The sequence below is a fragment of the Sciurus carolinensis genome, chromosome X, assembly GCF_902686445.1.
Source record: "Sciurus carolinensis chromosome X, mSciCar1.2, whole genome shotgun sequence".
In the NCBI taxonomy this organism is placed as follows: Eukaryota; Metazoa; Chordata; class Mammalia; order Rodentia; family Sciuridae; genus Sciurus; species Sciurus carolinensis.
Genome location: NC_062232.1, coordinates 39,316,921 through 39,335,300, shown reverse-complemented (window position 1 = coordinate 39,335,300; position 18,380 = coordinate 39,316,921). Strand labels below are relative to the sequence as shown.

The 18,380-nt window shown below is 40.2% G+C and overlaps 1 protein-coding gene across 1 annotated transcript in view; it reads right to left on the bottom strand.

Moving 5' to 3' along the window:
• Window positions 1-18,380, bottom strand: part of Znf157 (zinc finger protein 157) — a 29,315-nt gene that overhangs the window by 10,421 nt on the left and 514 nt on the right. The window contains exon 2 of the mRNA XM_047536725.1: window positions 16,416-16,603. Coding sequence (XP_047392681.1) covers window positions 16,416-16,493 — 78 coding nt within the window. The 5' untranslated portion in view covers window positions 16,494-16,603. The remainder of the gene's footprint in view (window positions 1-16,415; window positions 16,604-18,380) is intronic.

Below are 18,380 nucleotides of genomic sequence, written 5' to 3'. Positions count from 1 at the left end.
ACATAGTATTTCCATTATAGTGGCAAAATAAATGCAACCTCAAAGAATAAAATCACAATAATTTTTTAAAAATTAAAATAAAACTACCTGGCTGGGGGTGGGGATCTAGCTCAATAATAGAGAGTCTGCTTTGCATATGGAATGCCCTGGATCTATCCCCAGCACAAAAGCAAAAGTAAAACACACAAAAACCTACCTGGTTGTAAGCGTGCTTTACCTTCAAGAAAAGGAAGTATAACTCCAACAGTAGGATTGTAGAGGCAGAGCATGGAGGCTCAGACCCAGAGGCAGAGGCCAATGGAGCCAACACTGGCAGTGCAGAGCCTGGAAATACTGCCATGGGTCAGAAGGTGAAGCCACTGATGGTCCAGAGGGCACAGCATTCAGCCACACATTATTTTCGGGCCTTGAAACTTAATATAATCTTGCCCACTGGATTTAGAGCTTGCCTGGCATCAGTGACCCCTTTACGCCTTCCAATTCTCTCTTTTGAAATGGGAATGTCTATCATATGTCTGGTCCACCATTGTATTTTTGAAACAGATAACTTGTTTTCCAGTTTCACAGATCCATGGATGGAAACCAATACTGGAATGAGTTAAAATTCTTGGGGATGTTGGGATGGGGTTAAGTTTATTTGCATGTGGGATGGATACAAATTTGGGGACCATAGGATGGACTGTAGTGGATTAAATGGTGCCTCCTCCCAAGAGACATATCCATATCCTAATATCCAGACCCTATAAATGCTATCTTATTTGGAAAAAGGATCTCTGAAAATGTAGTTAAGGATCCTGATTTGAGATTATCCGGGATTACCTGGGTGGATCCTAAATCCAATGGCAATTATCCTTTTTAACAGACAAAGATGTTTAACAGACAAGATGGAGAAGAGAGTTATGCTATGGTCCCAGGGTCCCATTCAGGTCACCATCACAGGTCAAGAGGAGCTGCATGGTCTTCATGGTGTTTGTAGCAAGTGAAGATGAGCATTCTACACAGATGCTGCAAGCTGGGAAGATGAGAAAGTGACAGGAGCAACCTCAAACAGTTCTGCTACTATTAAAATACCAAAAGATGCACTAAAAATTGAAACATCAGTTGCAAATGGGAGCCAATCAGAAAGTTTAGTCTCTGTTTTATCCCTAATTTGAATCCAAGAACACTTCTGAAAACTTAGTCCAGAAATATAGTTTTGTGAACTGGGGGTGTAGCTCAGTGGCAGAACACTTGCCTAAGCATGTGCCAGGCCCTGCGTTCCATCCCCAGCACTACACACACACACACACACACACACACACACACACTCTCTCTCTCTCTCTCTCTCTCTCTCTCTCTCTCTCTCTCTCTCTCCCCCCCCCCAGACATGGGTAGTTTTGTGACATATCACCCATCTTTTGTAAGCTAAGGCAGATACTTCAAAGGGGAGATGGTAAACACCATTTTTGTTGCCACTCAGGGACCTTGTGGAAGTTTAAATCAAAGATTTACTGTCAGGGTGAACAGATTAATGAAAATACTTGAAGAGAAGGAAAATTTCCTGTAATCCCACTGACTTGGGAGGCTGAGGCTAGAGGATCGCAAATTCAAAGTCAGCCTCAGCAACTTAGCAAGGCCCTCAGCACCTCAGTGAGACCCTGTCTCTCAATAAAATATAAAAAAGGGCTGGAGATGGGGCTCGGTGGTTAAGCACCCTGGGTTCAATTCTTAGTGCCAGATAAATAGAGAGTAGAAGAAAGAGGGGGAGAGGAGGAGGAGGATGAGGAAGAAGAGAAGAGAGAAAAAAAAAGTAGGACTGAAAGTGTAGTACAGTGGTAGAGTGCTTGCCTAGCATGTATGAAGCCCTCCATTCCATTCCCAAAACTATAACTTGTATAAACTTGTAAGGTGCCAAACCTGTTGTTGCTTTGCTGAAAATGGGCAAATATGGGATTCAAAAGGGAATCTTATATGCTGGGCATGGTGGTGCATGCCTGTAATCCCATTGACCCACAAGGTTGAGGTGGGAGGATCACAAGTTTGAGGTCAGCCATGTCAATTTAGCAAGACCCTCAACAACTTACCGAGATCTGAGATCCTGTCTCAAAATAAAAAACAAGTGCGAGGAATGTGACTTGGTGGCAAAGGGCCCCTGGGTTCAATCCCCAGTACCAAAAAAAAGGAATCTTATGCAAGAGAAATAAGCACTATTACAATAATTCAATTCTATCTGCCTAATGGTTCTTTGTTTATAAATCAGGCCTTTGGCCTTTTTATTTATTTATTTATTTATTTATTTATTTATTTATTTATTTATTTATTTTGCTGTGTTGGGGATTTAACCCAGGGTCTTATGCATGCTAGATAAGTGCTCTACCAGTAAGTCACACCTCCAGCCCTTACAAAGCAGTTCTCTTTGGAAGTTTCTCAAGAAGCACAGTCGTTTGTGGCCTAGGCAGGAAGATCGGTGACATCCAGGTACACTCTTCCAGTGGAGACATTTGGACACTGTCTGGACAGAACTTCATCCTTTCCTAGTGGCTGAGAAATGCTCCTTCCACACTGACTCTTTTGAGAACACCATAAGAACACAAATCGTGCACAATCTAGCAAACCGGGAGGGAAAAAAAAGCCAGATAAAAGTTCTAGAAAAGCATAGGAAAGACTTCAAACAGGGAGGGAAGATAAGACTGAAGATTCAAGATGATGGAAGATGACGGTGAGGATGAATGTAGTTACAGTGCAAACTATGCAAATTCTGCTCAGACACAAACAGGTATAGAACATGCAATAAACATAATTTATAATATTACATTCTCTTATAATATCTGTATTAAAAAGTAACTTTTTTGCAGTGCTGGGGATGGAACACAGGGCCTAGGGCATGCTAGGCAAGTGTTCGACCATTGAACTGCACCCCAGCCCTACAGTGTCTCTCTAATCCTGCTCAGTGGGTATAGGTATATCAGTTGGACAAGATGGTGCAACGCCTGTAATCCCAGCAGCTCAGGAGGCTGAGATAGGAGAATTGTGAGTTCAAAGCCAACCTCAGTAACTGATTGAGGTCCTGAGCAATTGAGCAAGACCCTGTGTCTAAATAAAATACAAAGAAGGGCTAGGGATGTGGTTCAGTGGTTAAGCACCCTTGGTTTCAATCCCCAGTACCAAAAAATAAAATAGTCTAACTCAGAAAAATCTAAGATGAAATAATAAGTGTGTCCTCATATATCTACCACTAGAAGGCTACAAGATCAAAAAGCCCGACACAACTTTCTTCCATGGGCTTCTTTATGCAGTACTTCATATATCTATTTTCCATAGGCTCCTGGATTTTATTTAAAGGTAGTCTGCTCTAAAACTCTTTTTTTGAGGGGGGGACTGGTGATTTAACCCAGGGTCACTTTACCACTGAGCCATACCCCAGCCCTTTTCATGTTTTATTTTGAGACAGGGTCTCTCTAAATTGTATAGGGCCTCACTAAATTACTGAGGCTGACTTTGAACTTGCAATCCTCCTACCTCAGCCTCCCAAGTCACTGGGATTACAGGTATGTGCCACCACACCTGGCTTGCTCTAAAACTCTTAAGCCCACAATCAATTATCCAGGTATATCACTGAATGATTTGTGGATCCAAAGTATTTTTGTTACCCCATCAGATGTTAACTTGTTTATCTTTTCTCTTATTACTCCTAACTGCCAGAAAAAAGCTGGGTTTTTTTCCTTTATTTTCTTTTCTTTTCTTTTTTTTTTTTTTGTACAGGGGATTGAACTCAGGGGCATTTTATCAACTGAACGACATTCCAGGCCTTTTACATTTTTTAATTTTGAGACAAGATCCGGCTAAGTTACTGAAGCTGCCCTTGAACTTGTGATCCTCCTGCCTCAGCCTCCCAAGTCACTAGAATTACCACACCTATCAAAATCTTGTTTTTTTTTTTTTTGCGGTACTGGGGATGGAACTCAGGGCCTTATGCTTGCAAGGCAAGCACTCTACCAGCTGAGCTATCTCCCCAGCCCAAAATCTTGTTTTTAATCTTAAACATGGAATTAAAAATCTTTCCTAGGGGCTGTGGTTGTAGTTCAGTGGTAGAACACTTGCCTAGCATGTGTGAGGCACTGGGTTCAATCCTCAGTACCACATAAAAATAAACAAACAAGCCAGGCGTAGTGGTGCATACCTGTATTTCCAGCAGCTCAGGAGGCTGAGGCAGAGGAATTGAGAGTTCAAAGCCAACCTCAGCAAAGGCAAGGTGCTAGGAAACTCAGTGAGACCCTGTCTCTAAATAAAATACAAAATAGGGCTGGTGATGTGACTCAGTGGCTGAGTGCCCTTGAGTTCAATCCCCAGTACCCAAAATAAATAAACAAAAATTTAAAAAATAAAAAGGACTGAGGATGTATCTCAATGGTACAGTGTCCTTGGGTACCAAAAAATTTTTTTAAAAAGAATTGAAAGCAGAGTCTCAAAGAGGTATACTTAGCCAAAGGCAGTAGCACACACCTGTGATCCCAGCCACTTCAAGCTGAGGCCAGAAGATACTGTATTTGAGGCCAGCCTGGGCCACACAGCCAGGCCTCATCTCAAAGGTGGGGAGAAGGAGATCTGTACACCCATATTCATAGCAACATTATTTACAATAACTAAAATGTGGAAGCAATTCAAATGTCCATTGATGGATGAATGGAATATTATTCAGCCTTAGAAAGGAAAGGAATTCTGACCTATTACAACACAGATGAAACAGGAGGGTATTATGTTAAGTGAAATAAGCCAATCACAAAAAGATGGTACTATTTGATTCCATTTACATGAGATACAGAGAATAGTTCACTTATATGAAATATAAAGTCATAGAGACAGAATAGAATGGTAGTTGCCAGGGGAACAGAAGAGGAGGAAATGGGAAGTTAGTGTTTTGTAAGTACAGAGTTCCAGTCTTATGAGTTCTGAGGATGAATGCTAGTGATGGTTGCACAACGTTATGAATGTGTTTAATAGCACTGAACTACCTATACAGATATTTTATTGTGTATTTTATCAAGAAGAAGCAAACGGTAAGTTGAGAACTTCGATGGAGAAGTGCAGCCTCTAGGAGTTGATGGCCTCAGTCTTACAACTCTGAGGAAGCCAATTCTGTCAACAACCTGAATAAGCTTGAAAGAAGAGTCCTGGCTCCGGAAAAAGATCACAGCCTGGCCAATATCCTTTCATCCTGTGACACCCTGATCAAAGGAATCAACTAAGCAGTACCTGGAATCCTGACCCACCAAAGATGTGAGATACTATATGCATGGTGTTTTATTTCTTTTTTATTTTAGTTGTAGATGGACACAATACCTTTATTTCATTTATTTACTTATATGTAATGCTGAGGATCAAACCCAGTGTCTCACATGCTAGGTAAGTGCTCTACCATGGAATCACAACCCAAGCCCATGAATGTTGTTTTTAAAAAAGAAAAAAACCTGGCTAGGTAGTGGTCATTTCAATTCTTCTTGGGAAGATCTGGGAAGGCAAAGTTTGGAGAGGTAGAGGCCTGATGATAAGGGGAAAGTTGCCACATACATCCTAGAATCATCAGCCTCTAGACAGCATTACTAGGGAGAGTGTGAAGAGGAAGTTTCACTGCCACACACTGAATTCCTTAGAATTAGGTGATCCTGCCAGGTACACTGGTACATACCTGTAATCCCAGTGCTGCAGAAGGGTGAGGCGGGGGAATCACGAGTTTAAGATCAGCCTCAGGAACATAGGGAGACACTGTCAAAATTTTTTTTTAAAGAACTGGGGATATAGCTCAATGATAAATGTCCCTGGGTTCAATCCCCAGTACTACTACTACTAATTATTATTAATTATTATTAATTATTAATAATTATTATTAGTAGTAATCATAATTATTAACAATAATATCAGTAGTAGAAGTACTAGGGATTATTAATAATTATAATTATTATTATTTAGTGATCCCTTCCTGGGGTACAAAACTTCAATTTCTAGAACAATATCTTAAACAAATAATCATGGATGTGCAGACACAAAATAATGAACTTAGGAATTTCACTACTAAATTGCAAATTACACTGAAAATCTATTGATGATTCAAGTACTCAAAGGATAAAATGATATGTAATCATTAAGATTATGTAGAAAATAGGGCTGGGGATGTAGCTCAGTGGTAGAGCACTAGCCTGGCATGTGGAAAGCTCCAAGTTTAATCATCAGACTACACACACACACATACACACACACACACACACACACACACACACACACACACACACACAATCCATTTAACTATATATAGTATAATGATGATCCACATATAGTCATACAGGCCTATAATCCCAGCTAATCAGGAGGCTGAGGCAGGAGGACTCCAAGTTCAAGGCAAGCCTGGGCAATTTAATGAGACCCTGTCTGAAGAAAATAAAGTAACATAAAAAGATACTGGAACAAATTGACCGAATTATATTTTTATATTGCATGCATGTACAAACATCTTAAAATGAATTCCACTACTACATATAATAATAATGTACCAATAAAGAAAGAAGAAAAGGATAAAAATTAAAAATAAATAAATAAAAAGGGTTAGGGATGTAGTTCAGTGGTAAAGAACTTGCCTAGCACTTCCGAGGCCCTGGGTTCAATACCTGCCAAAAGCCAGGTGCAGTGGCACACACCAGTAATCCCAACTCAGGAGGCTGAGGCAAGAAGATTGAAAATTCAAGGCCAGCCTCAGAAACTAAGCAAGATCCCTGTCTCAAAAAAAAAAAATACACACACACACACACACAAGTGGGTGTAGCTCCATGGTAGAATGACCCAGTTTCAATCTCCAGTACTGTCAAAATAAAACAAAACAAAAAGCTACCAAAAACTTTTTTCAGAAATAAAACATGGAGCCAGGTGCAGTGGTGCACACCTACAATCCCAGTGGCTCAGGAGGCTGAGACAGGAGGATCACAAGTTCAAATCATCAATTTAGTGAGGCCCAAAGTGACTTAGCAAGACTGTCTCAAAATAAAAAATAAAAAGGGCTGGGGTTGTGGATCAATGGTTAAGCGCTCCTGGGTTCAATCCCTGTGAACAAAAGAAAAAAGAAAGAAAAGAAACATTGATGGAACTGGAAGACATTAATTATGTTAAGTGAAATAAGTCAGGCACAGAAAATCAAATACAGCATGTTCTCACATACCTGGGGAAGTTAAAAAAAATAGTTGATCTAGCCCCACATTGCAGCACACACCTGTAATCCCACAGCAACTCAGGAAGCTGAGGCAGGAGGATTGCAAGTTCAAAGCCAGCTTCAACAACTTAACAAGGCCCTAAGCAACTCAGTGAGACCCTGTCTTAAGATTTTAAAAAAAAAGGCTGGGGATGTAGCTCAGTGGTTAAGCACCCCTGGGTTCAATCCCTAGTGCCAAAAAAAAAAAAAAATTATCTCAAAGAGGAGAGTAAAATAGTGGTGACCAGAGCCTGGGGGGCAGGAAGAGAGAGGATGGTTAATGGATACACTGTATGTTTGGATAAGAGGAACAGAGGAATAAATATTTTTGTGATACTTGGGATTAAACTCAGGAACCCTGAGGTACTACACCACTGAGAACATCCCCTGCTCTTTTTATTTTTTTATTTTAATTTATCTATTTATTTATTTGTTTATTTGTACCAGGGATTGAACCCAGGGGCACCTAGCCACTGCTTTACATCCCCAGCCCTTTTTAATTTTTTTTTTTTAAATTTTGAGACAGGGTCTCGCTAAGTTGCTGAAGCTGCTTCAAACTCGTGATCCTCCTGCCTCGACCTTCTGAGTTACTGGGATTACAGGTGTACATCACTGTACCCAGCTCCCCTTTTTATTTTTATTTTGAGACAGGGTCTCACTGAGCTGCCAAGATTGGCCTTAAACTTGCAATCCTGCTGCTTCAACCTCCCAGGTCATTGAGATTACAGATGTGCACCACCACACCTGGCAGGAAGGATAACTTCTCATGTTCTGTAATTCAGTAGAATAACAATGGTTGACAACAATTAACTACATATTTTAAAGTAGCAAGTAGAGAAGATTTTAGATGATCTTAACACAAAGAAATGATAAATGTTTGAGGTGATGGATATGCCTATTACTTTCATCTGATCATTGCACATCATATTCATTTATTGAAATATCACCTGGTATCCAATAAATATGTATATTTATTATTTATTTAATTTTTTTCTTGTATTGGGTATTGAACCACAGATATGCTTTACCACCCAGCCATTTTTTATTTTTTTATTTTGAGACAGGGTCTAAGTTACCAAAGCTGGCTTTGAACTTGCCATCCTCCTGCCTCAGCTTCCAAAGTCACTGGGATTACAGGAATAAACCATCTGGTCTGGCTTCAATTTTTAAAACTTTATAAAATAAAAACAAACTTAACAGATGCCAGGTAGAGTGGCACATGCCTATAATCTCAGCAATTTCTGAGGCTGAGGCAGGAGAATTCAAGGCCAGACTCTATAACTTAGTGTGACTCTAAGCAACTTAGAGAGATCCTGTCAAAAAAAGGTATTTTTACTGTACTTGCAACTTGAATATAAGCTTAAAATAGTTTCAAATACAAACTATTAAAACAAATCTATTCATCAAAACAGCATCAAAAAGTAAAGAGTCAAAAAAAAAAAAAAAAAAAAAGTAAAGAGTCAGATGTGGTAGTACACACTTGTATCCCAGTGACTCAGAATACTGAGGCAGGAGGATCACCAGATGAAGGCCGGTCTGGGCAACATAGTGAGTCTCTGTCTCAAATAAAATTTAAAAAGGGATGTAGTTCAATGGTAGAGTATTTGCCTAGCATGCATGAGACCAGGGGTTCAACTCCCTAGTGCTGCAAGAGAAGAAAAGAAAAAGAATCGTAAAAGTCAAAAGATACTGGCACATTATTAGCATCTCATTCAATCACTGATAATCATTCTGATCCTTTATCATATCATGAAATTGTCTTCTAAGGCACAGCCACTCAGGTTTGTAGGCTTCAATTCTTTCTTGTCACATTCCAAATGCAGGCATGGTCTCAGCAACATATGGCTTCACCCACTCAGGTACCACAACAAATGAACTAAAAAGCAATGTCTTCTCTTTCTTTGAGTCTCTTTTGAGGTGTTAATATTGGATTTCCTTCATATAACCCACTTATCCATTCCTTTATCCTCAGCTACTCTTCTTTCTCCCTCTCCATTTTTATACAAAACTTTTCCATCTCTGAAAGGGCTTAGTGGTTAATTTGAATTGTCAGCTTGATGGGATTAATAAATGCAGATGATTAAGAGGTCTCTGGTTGTGTCCATGAGGGCATGTCTAGGAATGAATGGAATGTGGAATAAGAACTAAAGTGGAGACCCTCCCTAAGTGTGGGCAGCACCACGCAATAGGATGGAATAAAAGCTGGAAGAACAAGGAAGCGGATGCTCTTCTTGAACAGATTCTTGATCGCTGCTTTGATCGTCTGAGGATGTTGGACTCTCACTTCTTCACCCTTTCAAAGAGGACTCTGCCAGTGATTCTCCAGGTACTTTCCAGAAGCCTTGGTCTTGGACTAGGGTAGCACTGTTGATCCCTCTTGTTCTGGGGCTTCTGTGTCTTGGACTGTTCTTCCCGATCTCCAGCTGCAGACAGCCATTGTGGACTATCCAGCTTCTGGTCACATAAGTCAATCTAATACATTCTCTTTTAATAAACATAATTCCTGTTGATTCTGTTCCTCTAGAGAACCCTGACTAATATAAAGGGACAGTAGGGTTAATCACTGTGCTGGTCTAGAGTGCAAGCAGAATACTAGTCTAGCAAGTACCTCCCTTAGTCCACTTGCACTCAGATATGATAAGGTCACATAAGTACAGAACTAGTGAGCTACTGTACCACTAGGCAATATGGCTGCATTCACTGTTGACCTCCATTTTGCCAGATAAGGTGAAGATAAAAACCAGCCCTCAGGAATCTGACACCCATCAGGTCTTAAGAATTCTGACATAAAGATTTAAAAATACAGTTAAAGTTTCTTGCTTAGGACTCATCCCTGCTGTGGCATTACTAGTTGTAGCCCTGATCCTGCTACCACTGCATCAGGTAGGAAAGAAGAAAGTCAAGGTGATATGGGGGAAAAAGAGAAAAGCATAGTCACCATGCTAGCATCCCTTCCCCACATCCAACAAAAAAGCAGAATCTATTTGGTGGGGACACTTCCTTTATCCCCCTTATGTTGAGGATGAGCAAACATTTGAGAAGTATAAGTCAGTCCTCCATGTTTGTATCTCCTCCAACTCCTGTTTTAAACATCTGGGTTTCAATTGTCTGCTGCAATTCACTGCACAAGGATTGAATGTATTCCTAGGTCTGAAGAAATGTGACTCAGGGGCCCAAACTGGTGCAATATCTTCTGTTGTGCATATTTTACAGCACTGTGAGCATTAAATATACCACTGGGTAAGCAAAGATCAGTTAAGAGGCAGTGTCTATTCCTGTCTGCACCTATTAGTGGCCCTAGGGGCTATCACCAATTGTCTGACTTGACAACTATATTCAGGATCTTACCCCTGGGGAATCTGGCACATAGATATTTACTGTCTCTGTCTTTTTGTTGGCAAACAGAACAGTTCTTATTGGTGTTTTGTGCTTTGGGGGGTACACAAAGAATCATAGTTGTCCCTTGGTATCCCTAGAGGATTGGTTGTAGGACCCCTGCAGATACCAAAATCCACAGACACTCAAATCCCTCATATAAAATGGTGTAGTATTTGCAAAGATCCTTCATTTGCCTCCTCTATGTTTTTGTGTTTTGTTTTTTGCAGTGCTGAGGATCAAGGTCAGGATCTTGCACATGCTAGATAAGCACTCCAACACTGAGCTATACCCCCAATCCCTCTTGAAATCATCTCTAGATTACTTATAACACCTAATATAATGTAAGCACCATGTAAATAGTAGTCATGCTGTATTGTCTAGTGAATGGTGACAAGAAAAACAAAGTCTGTACATTTAGTATGGATGTTATTTTTTCCAAATATTTTCCATGTATGATACCATGCATGTGTGGCATACACAGGACCAATTCTTACACTTAGAATCTCCCCCACCTCTGCATTGCTGCAAAACTCCCTATTTCATGAACCCAGGTGGCTACTACAAGCAGGCATACAGGGATATGCTTGTTGATTCTATTCACCTTCTAAAGCTGAAGGGGGTTCTTCTGATGGGCATCAATGTATCTCACTGTAATTCACCCCTCAAATTCCTATAGTGATTTCCATAGGGCCAAGAATGGCCAGTATTTCATTGCCCTTCTGCCTGACCATATGGCCAGCTCCCTGGCCACTGCCCATGAATCAGTAAAACTCAAACACAGGGGCTCTCAATTTTCAATTCTTTCATCATTGCTAGCAAGTAATAAAGCACTTCGCCCAACTCAGTTGATTTTCATTTACTTTATTCAGTCACAACTGTAGCCTTCCAAGTCAGGATACTGTTCGTTTACCTTGGAACTATGACCCACAAACCAAGCAGCTCTTATTTGGTCAGTTGAAAGCAGGGACACTGTCCAAGTGACAATAGAATCTGCCACCTCATCACATATCAATTCCAAGAAAAAAGAGTTTACTGATGCTCATAAATATGCTAACTCCCTACATTCCCCTGGTAGCATAAGCCTGTACAAACCATTTGGAATTTTTTATGGAATTCCTCTGAGTACGGCCCTCCCCATTAGTACGTTTCTCCATCATTTGAGACATCATGGATATTTTAGGTCTCAAAATTATTTAACGTCCTTCAATCATAGGGACAGTTTCAGTTAATATCTATCTGATAGCAAGCTAGTAACTGTCCCTCCATTTGAAAATTCTCTAGTCCAAAATCCTAGTAGTTACCACTGGGAGGCGCTCATGGGCTTTTGCCATAAGCTCCAGTCCATATTCTACACAGGGCTATTGTGCAGAGACTTTGTTTATATCAGCACCCCAGGTTCTACTCTATACATTGTGGGTTTGGACAATCTTATTGGTTCCCATTTAGTATCTCCAAGTAATAGTGCTTGAAGGGTGAATTTACAATATTAGGGAAGGGAAACATTCCACAATCAGATACAATGTCCATCTCCATAATGCATTCAGGTAAAAGAGATGCAACTACTTCTCATAAAGCCTGTTCAAATAGACCAGTTCTTCCCCCACACTTTTACTGTAATCCCATTAACCCTTACATTCCTATGTGTAACTCCATTAGGATTTCACCAACAGGTTCTGGTTTTAGGATGCCAGGTAGGGCAAGTGTTCCCCCATCAGACATAATATCCATAACCATGGAACATTCAGGTAAAGCCCATTTGAGCATGCCAATTTTCATCACAACTTCCACCTTAATCCTATCAACCTGTACATTTCCATGTTCTCTCAATCCAATTGTAGCCCATGCTAGTGCTTCAATGGATTTTGGTACCTCAGTGAATGAGGCTCCGATGTCAAGGAGTACCAGAAACTTCACTTCTCCACCCGCTTCACTCACTTAAGTGCATAAGGCTTTAGGTTCCCACTGAGGGTCATTTTTCTTGATTAATTTGCTTCAGACAGTTGAGGGTGGGGTTCTCATTGTAATCTTTCCCATCTGACTTTTTATTTTGTGCTTTATCTTATTTTACTTAATTTTTATTTGAAGTGCTGGGGATGGAACCCAGGGCCTCCTACATGCTAGCCAAGCACTCTACCACTAAGCTATATGCCCAACCCATGCCTTGTGACTTTTAAAATTTCTCCAAACTGGGATAAATAAGCAGACTTGTTTGGGGTCCTTTAATGTTTGGGAATAAACAGCAGATTCCTTTGATCTAACCAACCTTCCATAGAGCTGTATTAAGAATTTTGTCTCAACCCCATGAGTATCTATTTTATTCATCCCAATTTTTCATAACTATCTGAAGATTTCTCCCCTAGTAAGTTTGACTCTACCCTGTTTCCCCATTTTCTTCTTAATCATCTTAATGGTTTTATTAGTATATGTAAGGCCCGGGGGGGAGGTTAGATAGCAAATTTAATGAGGCTTCCATTTCTTAATTATACAGCAGTAAGTTTGCTCAGAGTGCCCACACAAAAGCCTACTATCCTTCTATGGTACTGGGGATTGAACCAAGGGGTGCTCTACCACTAAGCTACATCCACATCCCTTTTCATTTGTTTTGAGACAGGGTCTCACTAAGATGCCCAGGCTGGCATCAAACTTGCAATCCTTGCAGGGGTAGTGGCACAAGTCTATAATCCCAGCAGAGGCTGACTCAGAAGAATCGTGAGTTCAAAGCCAGCCTCAGCAACTTAGCAAGACCCTAAGCAACTCAGTGAGACCCTGTCTCTAAATAAAATACAAGCTAAGGCTGGGGATGTGGCTCAGTGGAGTGCCCCTAGGTTCAATCCTTAGTACCAAAAAAAACCTTGCAGTCCTCCTGTCTCAGTCTCTTGCAAGTAGCTGGGATCATAGGCATGTGTCACCAGTGCACCACTGCACAGGGCAAAAGGAGTCACCTTAACCATAGGACCTGGGTAATGGGCACAGTCAGCAGGTGGATACCCTGATAATGATAAAGCCAGTCTCACCATGACTTGTATATGAAGCATAACTGTGGTTTCATCTGGGATGTTCCACTTGCCAGTCACAGGGGGAAGTTCCCCCTTCTCAGGAAAAATACACTTTATAATGGCTTTTGTCGAGTGGGCTAGGTTGGTTGTTCCCTCATGAGTAACTTTCTGTGTCTGGATCAAGTCTAGATATTGGCCATTGTTCCATAGTGGTCTTGCATCAACCCAAACATGCTCTTCCACTCTGTAGCATTTGAAAGCAAAGATACTGTTTACAAATTAATTATTCTCACAACCCACATCAGTAAAGGTTCTTCAGAAAGCTGACCATACTAATCTACAAAATAGACAACTCCTTTACACCATACCATCTGGCTTCAGTAATTTCTAGGTTTTGCCCTCCCTCAGAGTTGGTAACCAGAGGTCTTAGAGGTACTCTTTGTTGTCCTAGCATGATCTTTCTCTTTGGGGGTGACTGCAAGGTTAATAGTCAAAGCTCCAACTAACCAAAATCTAAGTTTGGTCCAACAACAAGATCTGATACAGCATTTTCTTTTTTAAAAAAAATTTATTGGTGTATGATAACTACATAATAGTGGGATCCATTAGGCCATATTTGTACATGCACATAATATAATTTTTTCAATCTTAGCATTCTCTCTTTCATTTAGTTATTATAGATAATGAAACCCAAAGGTTTGTGTATTTTGCACTTTTTCTTATTAGTGTGCATTTCCTTATGCATTCAGTGAACCAACTACCCAGGAGCTGCATTTAGCATAAATTCTATTGGTAAATTTTGCCTTGAGTAAATGATTCCAACACATACTGTTACAAATCTTTTTACTCCAAATGGTGTCTTTTTCTCTCTCAGAATTGTGGAAACAATAACAAAACCAAGCAACAAAGGAAGTCTTATTCTTTACCAAGAACAGAAGCAGAAGCTGGGTGCAGTGGTGCACACCTGTAATCCCAGAGGCTTGAGAGGATAAGGCAGGAAGATTGTGAGTTCAAAGCCAGCCTCAGCAACTTAGCAAGGCCCTAAGTAACTCAGTGAGACCATGTCTCTAAATAAAATATTAAAAAGTATAAAAAAGGGCTGGGGATGTAACTCAGTGGTAAAATGCCCCTCCGTTCATTCCCCAGTACCAAATGATAATGATGATGATGATGATGATATCATCATCAGTGGTTGCCAGAAGAGGCATGGGCAAAAGAAAGGATGAAAAGCTGAAGCACAGGTGAAACTGTTTATATGAAACTGAAATAGTGGATATATGTCATTAACCATTTATCAAAACCTATAGGTCTCAGTAGTAGAGCATTTGCGAGGCCCTGGGTTCCATCCCCAGTACTAAAATAAAAAAGTACAAAAGAGTGAACCCTATCATAAATGGCAAATGTTAACTAATAATAATATATCATTATTGGCTCATTAAGTATAACAAAAGTAGCACACTAAAGCAAGATATTCATAATAGGGGAAGTTGGGCAAGGTGGTGCATGCCTGTAATTCCAGCAGCTCCAGAGGCTGACACAGGAGGATTGCAAGTTCAAAGCCAACCTCAACAATTTAGTGAGGCCCTAAGCAACTTGGTAAGACTCTGCCTCAAAATAAAGTATTTTTAAAAAGGGGCTGGGGATATGGCTCAGTGGTTAAGCAACCCTGGGTTCAATCCCCAGTAACAAAAAAAGGGAAAACTGTAAGAGGTAGAAGGAAGAAAACAATATATTGAACTATATATATTATCTTCTCAATGTTTCTATAAATCTAAAATGGTCATTATATCTATTAATTCCACTCAAAATGCACTGTTGCTTAAAATCCAGCAATTGCATTATCACGTATTTATCACACACAAAAGCCATACATGAACAATCACAGCATCCTTGTGTGTGTGGTACTGGGGATCAAACCTAGGACCTCACACATGCTAAGCATATGCTCTCCTACTGACCTACATCCCCAGCTCAAAAACATAGCACTGGGGCTGGGGATACAGCTCAGTTGGTAAAGTGCCTGCCTCACATGCACAAAGGCCCTGGGTTCAATCCCCAGAGCATCTGGGGATTGAAAAAAATAGCATCTTTATTCCTAATAGCCAAAAGCTAAAACCACCATGATGTCCTTCAATTAGTGAATGGTTACACTGTGACACATTCACACTATGGAATACTACTCAGCATTTAGAAGGAACTATTGCTACACTGCAATGTGGATGAATCTGCAGAAATTATGCTGAGTCAAAGAAGTAAATTCCAAAAGGTTATACTACGTGATTCCATTTATTACAGCATTTTTTTTTTGGTACCAAGGATTGACCCCAGGGGAGCTTAACCACTGAGTTACTTCCCCAGCCCTTTTTATATTTCATTTAGAGACAGGGTCTCACTGAGTTGCTCAGGGCCTTGCTAAGTTGCTGAGGCTGGCTCTGAACTCTCGATCCTCCTGCCTCAGCCTCCCAAGACACTGGGATTACAGGCATGCACCACCATGCCCAGCCTATTATAACATTCTTGAAATGGCAAAATTATATTGTATTAGGAGACAGATAAGAAGTTTCCAGAGGTTAAGGAGGGAGTGGGGATGGAAGGGGAGTGGTCATGGCTTTTAAAGGGTGACATGAGAGATCCTTGTGGGATGGAAATATTCTGTATATCAATATCCTGGTAATGATCTTGTACCAAAGTTTAACAAGATGTTACCATTGGGGGAAACTAGAGGAATAGTATACTGCATTTGAATCTATAATTATTTCAAAATAAAAACAGAACTACAAAAATAATAAAATTAAAAAACAAATAGAAAAAAGTAGGCTCCTCCTCACCTCAAATGGTCTTCCAGGTTCTCCTGGAATCTGGGTAGGGAAACTCTGTGGTGATTTCCCATTAGCTGGCATGTTCATCCTGGGCCTCAGCCCCTCTTCCAAAGCTGGAGAGATGTCTTTATGTGGGCAATTCTGCAGCCTCCAGTAAGGTACAAGACCCAATGGCTCCACAGAGACACCAAGAAATCCTAAAAGGGACCAGTTTCCATATTATCAGCGTTGTTCCACTCTCAGCCCATAAAGTTCAACAACTCCTACTTTGAGTATTACTAAGTGTGGATTATGAAAATGATAATGAAATTTGGAGTCAAATTAAGAAACTTGGAGTCCCTTACCTTTTGAGTGGCTCTGCAGAGTGTTTCATACTCTACCAAGCCAACCTACTCCTCAATTCCAGATCTGAGTTTGAAGGGAGGGTGGAAGCAGGGCACAGAATGGTGAAGCTCCATAGGGTAGGCAAGGAGGGGACTTGTTCCTGGGGACCTGGTGAGTGACTGCAGGCAGAAGACTAGCAATCTGAGTGAAAATGTATGGGTAGTCTCTTCTGCCACCTTTTGTTATTTTTCCATTTTAACATTTAAAATCTTTCTCCCTCTCTGAATTTTTTTTTTTTTTGGCTGTAATGGGGATTAGATTCAGGGGTGCTTTGCCACTGAGTTACATCTTTGTTTTATTTTGAGACAGGGTCTTGCTAAGTTGCTGGGGTTGGTCGCAAATTTGCATTCCTCCTGCCTCATCCTCCCAAATTACTGCGATTCCAGGTGTGCAACACCACAACCAATTGAAAAAAAAAAAACTCTCTTAAATTCTTCTACAGGGAATATTGAGTCTTTTCTCTCCAGAAGATGTAAACATTAAAACTGTTATTTATTACATCAACACATTAGGGAGGGGTGACATGCTGCTACTAACTTAAACCCCAAAAGCATCTAACACAATAAACAGCCATTACTAATAAAAGCTCAAACTAAAATTAGGGAAGAAGAAAATAAGTTAAATATCACAAAAATCACTTATGAAATTGAAACATAGCCCTGAAATATTATACCAAAAAGTATAATGATGAAACTATTACCATTGAAATTAGTATAAAGGGCTGGGGGTGTAGAAGAGTGCATGCTTAGTATATGTGAGGCCCTGGGTTCCAGTCCTACACCACAAAAACAAAAAAGAAAAAGAGGTAATCCTAGCAAGGCAGGAGGATCACAAGCTGAAGGTCAGCCTCAGCAATTTAGCAAGACCTTGTCACAGAAAAAAAAATAAAAGGGACTGGGGATGTGGCTCAGTGGTAAAGTGCCCCTGGGTTCAATCCTAGCACGCATGTGCGCACACACACACATACAAAATGATAGGAATGCCCGCTATCTCTCAAAAATTGTTTTGTGAGCTCTAGATAAAAGAGTCAGAGTAAACATTGAGAAGAAATGAAAATGTAGCTTTTTTGCCAGTGATATGATTTTATACATAGAAAACTTATCAGACTGCTAAAGGGTTGCTATAATTCATAAGGTACAGTGATAAGGGACTGGATACAAGATAAAATGGTAACAGCAGATAAATTTTTCCCTATAATAGCAATGAGCAAATGGAAAATGAAGAAAAATCTATTAATAATTATAATAGCAGGAAATATATAAAACATGTAGGAATAAACTTGTTAAAGGAGCTTAAGAAGTTTTAACTTTTTTGACAGCTGGAGGTACACATCTGTAATCTCTGAGACTCAGGAGGCTGAGGCAGGAGAATTGCAATTTTGAGGCCAGTATCTACAAGTTGGTGAGGCTGTATCTCAAAATAAAAATAAAAAAGGGCTAGGGAATGTAGCTCAGTGATAAAGTACCCTAGGTTCAATCCCAAGTAACAGAGAAAAAATAATTTTTTTAAAATGATGCCAAGGGGCTGGGTTTATGGCTCAGTGGTAGAGCACTTTCCTAGCATGTGTGAGGCGCTGGGTTTGATTCTCAG